This window comes from Anabrus simplex, chromosome 13, assembly GCF_040414725.1.
Source record: "Anabrus simplex isolate iqAnaSimp1 chromosome 13, ASM4041472v1, whole genome shotgun sequence".
NCBI lineage: Eukaryota > Metazoa > Arthropoda > Insecta > Orthoptera > Tettigoniidae > Anabrus > Anabrus simplex.
This window is the reverse complement of record NC_090277.1, coordinates 44,008,462-44,020,552: the sequence shown is the minus strand read 5'-3', so window position 1 is coordinate 44,020,552 and position 12,091 is coordinate 44,008,462. Positions and strand designations below refer to the sequence as shown.

The window sequence follows — 12,091 nt, the reverse complement described above, 5'->3', positions numbered from 1 at the left end:
CTGCTATCTGTTGGCTCACTGGAATTATTTTCTTTTTGTGCAACTTTAACGAGGAACCTGTCCAATGACTGTTGCTTTTGCCTCTTTTTGAGGATTTCACGTAAATGTGACATTGCGTTCTCATTGAACTGATTCATCGCTCGCAATGCTACAGCCTTATTCGGATGGTGTTTTTCTACAAAATTTTGCACCGTTTCCCACATTTTACACTTTTCCCTAATCTCAGTTGAAGTGAGAGATTCCACTGACTTTTCCTCCTCCTTTTCCCCAGACGAGATCTCCATAACCTCCTCCTGTTGTTAGCGATCCAGGTCCATCAGTTTGTTGGTGGTTGTTCCTGGCTATGTTCTACCACCAGCTCTTGAATGTCCACATCATTCACCTTCAGCCCCATAGTCTTCCCTAAGGACACAATTTCATCGACAATCGACGGCTCATTGTCACCAACAATCCCCTCAAAGTCACGTCCAAGAACACAGTCAGGCCTCAGCTTTCCCCAAGCGGAAGTGAGAGTTCTCTTGGTGACTCCATCCCAGGCTTTATCGATGATCTTCAGGCAGCTCACAATGGGGAAATGATTTATCCCAACTCTCGGAGAGTAAGGTTTGTTTCTTTGGTCACTTCGAATTATCATTCAAATAGTGCTCTGGTGTATACAGTAGCTTCTTGAAGTTCAAAATGACTTGCTGATCCATAGGCTGGAGTAGTGTTGGGAGGAAGGAAATTAACCTTATCGAACTTGAATTCCTCCAGTAAGTCGTCCTCAAGGCCTCAAGACCTGGAAGATGAGAAGGAGCATTGTCCTTAACCAGCAAGACTTTGAGCGGCAGATTATGTTCTGAAGGGTATTTCTTCACTACAGGACCAAAGACCTCGTTCATCCATTCAACAAACGAACAGGGAAGGGGAAATCGTAGGCACATGTGACGCTCGTATTGCGCAACCTGACTCGCTTATCAAGTTACAATTTATTTAAAATGTTTGCTCGTCTTGTAAAACACTCGTAGACCAAGTTACTCGGATTCCGAGGTTTCATTGTACATATTTTTCTCACTACTCAGGACACCAGGAGAATTACAGACAAATTATGGAACAGTAAGAGAAACATTTTTTTTTTCTAGTGGCTTTACGTCGCACCGATACAGATAGGTCTTGTGGCGACGATGGGATAGGCAAGGCCTAGGAGTTGGAAGGAAGCGGCCGTGGCCTTCATTAAGGTACAGCCCCAGCATTTGCCTGGTGGGAAAATGGGGAAAACCACGGAAAACCATCTTCAGGGCTGCCGACAGTGAGATTCGAACCCACTATCTCCCGGATGCAAGCTCACAGCTGCGCGCCCCTAACCGCACGGCCAATTCGCCCGGTAAGAGCAACATTAGATGTATTACAGAAACCAAGTAAGATATGAGGGAACTACAAATTACAATAGAAGATTTAAAAATATAAAACAGACAAAAAATCAGGTATTTCGCAGACAACGGACTACAAACCAAGATCAATAGATGGACAATGGGACAAGTGATTTCAAACGAAGAAAGAAAGTTCAGAACCGAGAGAATGAATACGAATTGGGCTGACAGAAAACTGAAAAACTCTTTTTAATTATAAAATTGGCTAACATAACATGTAAATAACATGTAAATAAATAAATACCTTTTCCAGTGTAAGCATGATCTCAATGCGTGTCTGCGACTCGGCACTACGAAGTGACTTGATGAGGATCTGCACGGTCTCCTCGTACGAGCGTCCCATCATTCGGCCAAGTTTCTCATACATGCAACCGACACAGCAGATGGCAGCCCTTCACATACAGAACACATTGAGAATTAGTTAAAGAATCACATGATATAGGCCTAACTCCAAAATATTTTCACCATATTTGCAGAAAATTTTTGAAAGTTTGATTTCAATACAAATTAAAAGCACGAGGAATACAGTAATTCGAACCCCAAACATTCCGATTTTCCTAACAAAATCCGTTTCACAAGGACTTGTTAATGCAAAGAAAGGATTTTATCACAGTACTGTACTTTAAAATGATTAATTTTTAAGCTAGTATTTAGTATACTGTAACTCTAACAGAAGTCGAGCTATAATGACGTCCTAATTACCAATATACTGTAAGCAACTGCGTACTGTATTCTGTACTGAACTGTACTTACGAAACGCGTATGTTGCATTTTACTGTAATCTGTAATCGGAGTTGGGAGTAACGGAGTAAAAGTAATCGAATCGAGGCGGTCGACGTAAAAAGGGCACATAAGTAAAAACTCATTTTGGAGAAAAAAAGGAAATGAAATATTTATCTTCGTTTCTATTCGCTGCTTTCCTGTCCATACTGCAGCGTTTGTTATTGTTTAGAATATTTAATTCAGATATGAATAATTCATGTACAATACGGCTTAAATGGCTCATGAATTAAATAAATAAGAACTTTTAAATCAATATTATCAACCTTTTTAACGCAGCCAGCATATTCGGTGGTAAAATTCAATAAACAAGACTTAAATACAGTGCTTTAAATTAAATGTAATCCAATATTAATACCGAAAATTCTGTTTGTGGGAAAGTAAACGGGCTAAATAATTTCGTGTGGCTATTTCTAGCCGAGTGCAGCCCTTGTAAGGCTGACCCTCCGATGAGGGTGGGTGGCATCTGCCATGTGTAGGTAATTGCGTGTTATTGTGGTGGAGGATAGTGTTATGTGTGGTGTGAGTTGCAGGGATGTTGGGGACAGCACAAACACCCAGCCCTCGAGCCATTGGATTTAACCAATGAAGGTTAAAATCCCCGACCCAGCCGGGAATCGAACCCGGGACCCTCTGAACCGAAGGCCAGTACGCTGACCGTTCAGCCAACAAGTCGGACAATAAACGGGCTACAATAGATCCATTGTCAGAGAATAGAAAAAATAAACGCAACATTGTCTTCAGACAAAAATTTATACAGGCTTCTTATATCCTGCATTTTCTTTTGGTTGATGTCCGGAGGAGCGGTCTTTTCATTTGTGAAGATTTCTTGTCTGTAAGGACATATCCAAATGCGAAAAAGGCTGAAAATTGCAGTGAAGGTGGGAGAACACAAAACACGACCACCTCTCACTGTGTTTAGGATAAAAAAAACTGCATTAATGTTGAATGGGACATAATTTCTGGATACTGCCTTGTCCAAAATGAATGCAAATAAAAACTTATCCCCGTTTGGCAGTAGGTCGACATGCATTTTAACATCAAAAATGGAGAAGGGTTTCTGCATCACAATACCACTGCAATCACTTCTGTATGGTTAATGTACTGTCTGATAAGTCCAAGGCTCCTATCACATTTTTTTTTTTTTTTGCTAGGGGCTTTACGTCGCGCCGACACAGATAGGTCTTATGGCGACGATGGGATAGGAAAGGCCTAGGAGTTGGAAGGAAGCGGCCGTGGCCTTAATTAAAGTACAGCCCCAGCATTTGCCTGGTGTGAAAATGGGAAACCACGAAAAACCATTTTCAGGACTGCCGATAGTGGGATTCGAACCTACTATCTCCCGGATGCAAGCTCACAGCCGCGCGCCTCTACGCCCACGGCCCTATCACATTGTGAGAAGCTGTGATCACGAACTGGAAGTTGCACGACTATCCAGCTGAATCTTTCGGTGGTAAAATTCAATAAACAAGACCTAAACACAGTGCTTTGAATCTAATCCAATGTAAGAAAATGGCGGACAAATCTACGTATTCTGCGTATAACGGGCCTTAGGTCTATGTGCCCTTTTTACGTCGACCACCCCAACTATTACATTATACAACATTTAATTTTTACTCGTTATTTACGTCCTGAAATAAAACTGCAATCATTACATGTGGAATGTTCCTATAACCTGTACTATACTTACAGGCGTGTTGGTAGGAAACTAGGCGAGTCATCTTTATTCTTGAGGATATCATTACACTTGTTGACGGTATCAAATAGCAGGAATGTGTCACCAACACTGAACAGCGTAGCTAGACATCGTGCTATCAGTTTTCGAGTAGGAGGTCCTGGTGACTCTTGTATGTGATGTGTCAACTGCTCCACCAACTTCTTTTGGCACCCCTTGATGTCCGACTGAAACAAACAAACAAACATTACACTTCATAAGGACTTTTCTCTCTCTTCCAGTGCGCTTCATAAAACGTGAAGAATCTGATAATGATGCTTGTTGTTTAACGGGGCCTAACATCTAGGTCATCGGCCCCTGATGTTACGAAATGAGACAAAATGTAATGACAATTTAAAAGTCTAAAACTCATCCACTGACCAGAATGCAAAACGCGATGATGAAGAAAGAATGGATGAATATGAATTTAAAATAATCAGCGGATCCAACTCGCAATATTGAAATTTAAAAATAATTCCAAAATCAGTCCACTGACTAGAATTTTTTTTTAAAAAGAAGAAAGAAACGATGATCAACGATTATGAACTTAAAACAATCAGTGATTCGACCTTTCCAGAAACTATCTTAAAACAATAGTTGTTGTTGTTGTTTGAGTCATCAGTCCATAGACTGGTGTGATGCAGCTCTCCATGCCACCCTATCCTGTGCTAACCTTTTCATTTCTACGTAACTATTGCATCCTACGTCTGCTCTAATCTGCTTGTCATATTCATACCTTGGCCTACCCCTACCGTTCTTACCACCTACACTTCCTTCAAAAACCAACTGAACAAGTCCTGGGTGTCTTAAGATGTGTCCTATCATTCTATCTCTTCTTCTCGTCAAATTTAGCCAAATTGATCTCCTCTCACCAATTCGATTCAGTATCTCTTCATTCGTGATTCGATCTATCCATCTCACCTTCAGCATTCTTCTGTAACACCACATTTCAAAAGCTTCTATTCTCTTTCTTTCTGAGCCAGTTATTGTCCATGTTTCACTACCATACAATGCCACGCTCCACACGAACGTCTTCAAAAACATCTTTCTAATTCCGATATCAATGTTTGAAGTGAGCAAATTTCTTTTCTTAAGAAAGCTCTTCCTTGCTTGTGCTAGTCTGCATTTTATGTCCTCCTTACTTCTGCCATCGTTAGTTATTTTACTACCCAAGTAACAATATTCATCTGCTTCCTTTAAGACTTCATTTCCTAATCTAATATTTCCCGCATCACCTGCCTTCGTTCGACTGCACTCCATTACTTTTGTTTTGGACTTATTTATTTTCATCTTGTACTCCTTACCCAAGACTTCATCCATACCATTCAGCAACTTCTCGAGATCTTCTGCAGTCTCAGATAAAATAACAATATCATCGGCAAATCTCAAGGTTTTGATTTCTTCTCCTTGGACTGTGATTCCCTTTCCAAATTTCTCTTTGATTTCCCTTACTGCCTGTTCTATGTAAACATTGAAAAGGTGAGGGGACAAACTGCAGCCTTGCCTCACTCCTTTCTGGATTGCTGCTTCTTTTTCAAAGCCCTCGATTCTTATCACTGCAGACTGACCAATGGGCTGCTTCCAAAACACAATCCTAAATCGATGATGTTTGTTGTCTAAAGGGGTCCAAAATCCAGGCCAACGGTCCCTCATAATGGTACTTATCACTATGAAAGTAAGAACTATGTTATTTCTCATGCAGCGGTACTAATAATGAGTAACGTAGACTTACGAAATTTCACACATTGTGGTTCTACGCACAGGTAACGCAGATCTATGGTGTTTCTCACATTACGGCGTCACTCATAGGCAACGCAAACCCGTGGTGTTCCTCGCATATGTGTACTAATCACAGTGACTCGTACTATCCCGTGGTGTTCCTCCCATAGTGGGTACTAATAACAGTGACTCGTACTATCCCGTGGTGTTCCTTACATAGTGGGTACTAATCACAGTGACTCGTACTATCCCGTGGCGTTCCTTACATAGTGGGTACTAATCACAGTGACTCATACTATCCCGTGGCGTTCCTTACATAGTGGGTACTAATCACAGTGACTCGTACTATCCCGTGGTGTTCCTCCCATAGAGGTACTAATCACAGTGACTCGTACTATCCCGTGGCGTTCCTCCCATAGTGGGTACTAATCACAGTGACTCGTACTATCCCGTGGTGTTCCTTACATAGTGGGTACTAATCAAAGGCAACGTAAGCCCGTGGTGTTCTGCATATAGTGGTACTAATCACAGGCACTGTAAACTAGTGATGGGACATTCGATTCATTTTACTGAATCGATTCATTTGATTCCGTTCACGTTACTGAATCGATACAGTGATCCGATTCACGGCTCATTGGTCACCGCTCCTACTGCATCAGTGTAGTATGTGCTGGTAAGACAGCAGCAACAGCATTCAGTGCTCGCAGCTGCCATCTGGTCTTCATGCTATGAACTCCTTTCTTAGAAAAAATGCTAGTTACTCTAATACATCGAAGGTTTCCGGCAACGCAGGGTGGGAAAGGTTAGGATTAGGAAGGTAGCAGCCATGGCCTGAATTAAGGTACAGTCCCAGCATTTCCTGGTGTGAAAATGGGGAAACTACGGAAAAACCATCTTAACGGCTGCCGACGGTGGGATTCGAACCCACCATCCCCCGAATGCAAACGCATAGCCACGTGATATTAACCGCACGACAACTCGCTCAGTCTTTTTTAAAAAAGTATTTTTCTATCAGCTGAGGATTTTTTTAAATCGTCATATTTTGTATAGGCTACTCGAGATGTACAGTAGCCCGCTGGTTTTCTGATTCAACATACTGTTATTGCGTCTGTCCACATATGATTGAAGTCTTGTGCAACGATGTGACATATGAACTGAGAAAATACTGAGCCGTTCTTCCCAAAATAAAACAGGTACTTTTGAGTGGTCATGACTCATGAGCATGACTCATAGTCATAGGGCAGGCTAGAGTCGAGTTTAACTGTCAAATGTCAACTAAGTTATAATACTAAGATTAATTAAACTAATAAATAGTATAACCTAATAGCCTACCTACTTACTAGCTACTTCAGAATTATGTTGTGACTACCTTTTTAACACTGCAAATAAATCCATCTATTATTTAAACCTCCCTGTAAGAAGAGGACAGTGAATGCAAATGGGTATTATTTTCAAATGAGCTGAGCTCGAGAGTCTATTATAGCATACGATTCTTTCAGTCTAGCACGTCTCACTGTATGTCTCGCTGCAGCGGAAGCTCGGCTCTCCGCGTGTCCAGTGAGCCGATAAGGAGCCGTGTGTATCATGTGTCTCACTGAGCCGCGCTCGTTCACGATTCTTTCGATGTGGCATGATTCACTGTATGCCTCGCTGCAGCGGAAGCTCGGCTCTCCGCGTGTCCAGTGAGCCGAAGGAGCCGTGTGTATCATGTGTCTCACTGAGCCGCGCTCGTTCACGATTCTTTCGATGTGCCATGATACACTGTCTCGCTGCAGCGGAAGCTCGGCTCCCCGTCAACGTCCAGTGAGTGCGCCACTCAGCAATGTCCGCTGGGAGTAAGCTGAATCGTGTGCCGTGAGCTCGCCTTTCCTGTGAATCGATTCACTCGGACACTTGAATGAATCGATACACTGCTTCGAATCATGCATTCAGTAGCCAACACTACTGTAAACCCCATACTGATTCACCCTCTGTTGCTACTAATCACAAACCTATTGTGTACCTAACATAGTGGCACTGCTCGCAAGTAAAGGCGACGCATGGTGTTCTTCGCGTGATGGTACTAATTACAAGTAGTCTCATGGTTTATTACCATTAATTAAGCGCAGGGAAATCCTGCAGCACGTGGAATTTTTCCCGAACAGCGTGGGAATTTTCCCATATACAGCTATAGGCCTACGTTGCGTTTACCAGCATGAAGTTCAAAAGAACAATTATTTTCATTCAAGATATTGAGGTAAAATGCCAGGGAAATCAATAAAAGTATTCACATAAAGAATAGGAGCCTCCGTGGCTCAGGCGGCAGCACGCAGGCCTCTCATCGCTGGGTCCTGTGATTCAAATCCCGCTCACTCCATGTGAGATTTGTGCTGGTCAAAGCGGAGGCGTGACAGGTTTTTCTCCGGGTACTCCGGTTTTCACTGTCATCTTTCATTCCAGCAACACTCTCCAATATCATTTCATCTTTCAGTCATTAATCATTGCCTCAGAGGAGTGCGACAGGTTTCGGCAGCCAGCACAATTCCCATCCTCGCCGCTAGTTCATTTATTCCATTCCAGACCCGATCGAATGACTGGAAACAGGCTGTGGATTTTCACACAAAGAATGTTCATACGGAAACATTTCATTGAAATACAGATTTATTTTTACAATCCAGTTAAAATTTCCTGTAAAGTTTCTTCATATGAACACTACCTCCTAGACATCACCACTTAAAGACTGATGAGAAGAGGCACGAAAATTTACCCTTTCCTACAAACACCAATGGGATACATTAAACGGGTATAAATCACGGTATTGATGTTGCAATAAGCATTATGTAAAATAGTAATGATGATTAGTTTTATTTAGCGTCTGGCTTCAATATTATTATTATTATTATTATTATTATTATTATTATTATTATTATTATTATTATTATTATTATTATGTTATTTGCTTTACGTCCCATTAATTTCTTTTGCTGTTTTCCGGAGACGCCTACGTGCCGGAATCTTGCCCCGCGAGAGTTATTTTACGTGCCAATAAATCTACCAACACGAAGCTGACGTAGGCCTATTTGAGCACCTTCAAATACCACCGGACTGAGCCAGGATCGAACCATCCAAGTCAGAAGGCCAGCGCCTCAACCGTCTGAGCCAGTTAGCCCGTCCGTCTGGCTTTTAGTGCTGGGAGTGTCCAAGGGCATGTTCGGTTCGCCTGGTATAGGTCTTTCTATTTGACACCCATGGGAAAACTGCGCGCCTGGGTGGACATTATGATGAATTGATGATGATAATGAGATAGGAGAAGAGTGAAACCCGGTGGTAGCACAAAATCTACTCCTGTCTCCTTTCCACGCTAAAGGTCTCCATCCGACGGACGAATCACACTCAGCAGCGTCATATCATGCCCTCAATCTACACGAAGACTGCGGAGAGATTTGAAACTGCATCCAGGCTTTTGACATCGAGTCGGCAGGGATCAAATCAATTATTTTGAATACAAGAAGTTTAGGCTAAATACGAAACCACTGAACAAAAAATAACTTTCTCTTTAACTTCAATTTAAAACTTAAGAATACTCCAGGCAAAACTAGCCGTCGTTTCAAAACTCCCCAGCTGAAATTTTATTTTTCATAGACTTGAAACTAGCGGAATCAAAGAGGCTTTCCTATCTCTCTGACGTCGTTAATTGTGGAGGAGACATCCTTAAAACAAAGTCTTCGTAATATCCCATTAATCCTCTTTGCATCAGAGCGGCACTATCTTTTGGCTTTATTTGTAAGTACCTTCTCTCAGTTCCTGGCTGTCTCGCTCCCATTAGAAGATTATTTAAAACCCAAGTCTCCTTTTAGGACATCAACTTCTTGTCAAATCGATACAGAACACTGCGTTGGCTCATTATAATTGTGTTAGTAACTTCGCCTCGCCTTTTGTTTGACAGAAATTATTTTTGAAGTATTTCATTTTCTTAACTCTATGATAGAAACGGAAAGAGATTAATGAATTTATGAATGAGAAAGCTGTAGACTAGGGCAGAATACACTCAGAACGTCTCCTGCCACCTCGAAGGAAGGAAAATTGAAATGTCTCGAGGTAAATCTCCTCGCGAAGAACATTTTATACCAGTTGTGACAAGTAAGTTTATTTATTTATTTATTTATTTATTTATTTTTGGCATCGTTAAGGCCATCAATAGTAATCACGCGGTTTCAGGTCTCTTGGACAATTCTTCGGGTCTGGTATACCTCATTTTAACTACACGTGCTGCTTTTCTGCTTTCTTAAATCTATTGGCTTTGTGTAGTTAGTGCTAGAGGTTTATGGAAGCTGCGGATTTATTCAGATCTCTATTGTGTATCTCAGTTGGACCGACATATTTTTAGACCTCTCTCTCCATATGGCGTAAGATGGCTTTTGGGAGATAGAATTGAGGGACCGATATAGACAGACAGACAGCTCTGGAATTGGTGCGTTAGTCTTTGGTGATCCATTCTTTCTAAGTGAGGACAGTAGATGCGTCTTCTCTTCTTCCTGGATGTGATTATAAAGGGTTATTCTAAAACATCTCCCTGGTTTCAGCATTTCATTGCGAGGAATGTAGAGAATGCATCGTCTCCACATGGGTGTTTTAATCGAATAGTCCTGGGCATCTCTGGTTCTACACTTCGCCGCCAGCAGAGTGCAATGCAGAATGGCGGCATCCAGAGCGGCGAAAGCGTTCTCTGTCGCGAAGTTAAACTAAAAAAGTACGTTACGATCATAAGGTTCCAGTGGAGAACGAATTTTGTGGTCAGACAATTCGTAGCTACAGGTTGTCGTTGCGAAGGGAAATCCATCGGACGATCATCAGTGCCGAGCGACTCTGAAATGGCTCTGCGAAAATGTCTAATGAAGCCCACATAAATCAACAGTTCGGGCAAACGGACGGCTTCAGCTTCCACAAGCATCTGTCTGGTGAAATGTCCGAAAGCGTCTATGACTGAGATTTAATTAATTTTGTCGGCTAAGCACCAAATGTGTCACCAGAGATCTTGTACATGCCGACATCGTACGACAGGGAGTGTCGAATGGATTTTTTTTTCCGCCCTTCAAAAATCCGACTACCTCTGCCAGGTTTGAACCCGCTATCTTGGGATGTGGAGGCCGACACTCTACCACTGATCCACAGAGGCAGCTGTACTTTATGGATAAGCTAGTATTTAGCGACCAGTGCACCTTTCACCTCTTACTCGACATAACGTCAGAATTCGGGACACTGAGAATCCAACGCGGTTCTCGAAACATTTGCGAGACTCACCGAAACTAACAGTATTCTTTCCTTGTTTAATATTTGTTTTACGTCGCACCCACATAGACAAGTCTTATGGCGACGATAAATTTATTTATTTATTTAGTTAGTTATCATCAACGGAATATGCTACGGAATTGCACCAGTCGCAGACAAGATGAGGGAAAGCCGGCTACGATGGTACGGCCTCGTGCTTCGAGCAGATAGCACATCTGTAGCAGGAAGAGGTTTGACCATGGAAGTTACGGTAAAACGATCGGCAGGAAGTCCAATGCAGCGATGGCTCTACAGCATTCATAACTACCTGAAGATCGTAGGTCTAAGCCCCGACCAGGCATATTATCCTGCCCAATGGAGAAACAAAGCCAGGAAAGCGGATCTTGCCACAATGCGGGAGAAACACTGAAGAAGAAGAAGAAGAAGAAGAAGAAGAAGAAGAAGATAATATGCTCGCGATGTGACAGGGCAGGGCTAGGATTAGAAAGGAAGCGATCGTGGTACAGCCCAGGGTTGCCGACAGTGGGGCTCGAACCCACCGTCTGCAGAATGCAAACTAACAAGCTACGTAACCCAAACTACGCACTTGAATATGATCTGTGCAGTATCACAAGCTTAAGTGTACGGTTCCATTCTGTTCATGGAAGCTAAAGTCAGTCATCCTGTAGTTCGATATGTTACAGTAATGGATCACGCCTCAACTACAGGTCGACAGCAATAACTACATTTTAACAACACGACGTAGCTCCTTCAAACTTCTATCAGCCGGTGTAAATGCACCTCAACTAAGTCCTGCAATATAAGCAACTACAGTTTGCAGCCGAGCATTTAAGATTACTATATGACACCACGAAAAAGATACATCCCTGAAAAAAGAAGACATTTCTATTGACAAAAGTAAAATATTTCATAGGGTTTACTACCTAAAGTATGTCCAAAAATGTTCACGATCTATGTTAACATTACGCTTCTTCAAGAAAGCACTTTAAAAAATGGAACACAGCTTTAATATTACCCGAAGTTACACCCAATAAAAACAGAACTGGTCAAGAAGTTGGAACTAGTAGACAGAAAGATTCTGAGGAAGATAAAAGAACAGGGGATGGACCACAGAGAACATAGAGAAAGGAAACCAAGAATTATATCTCAAGACAGAAAAGATACCAGATACCATCTGGAGAAGGAGAGTCATGTTCTTTGA

The 12,091-nt window shown here is 42.0% G+C and overlaps 1 protein-coding gene across 1 annotated transcript in view; it reads right to left on the bottom strand.

Annotated features, from left to right (window-relative positions):
* The window catches only part of LOC136884962 (HEAT repeat-containing protein 5B), a 390,022-nt gene that overhangs the window by 162,661 nt on the left and 215,270 nt on the right, over positions 1–12,091 (bottom strand). Inside the window, exons 3-4 of the mRNA XM_067157308.2 lie at positions 3,880–4,091; positions 1,654–1,801 (exon numbers count right to left, since the gene is read on the bottom strand). Of these exons, the coding sequence (XP_067013409.1) occupies positions 1,654–1,801; positions 3,880–4,091 (360 nt within the window). The remainder of the gene's footprint in view (positions 1–1,653; positions 1,802–3,879; positions 4,092–12,091) is intronic.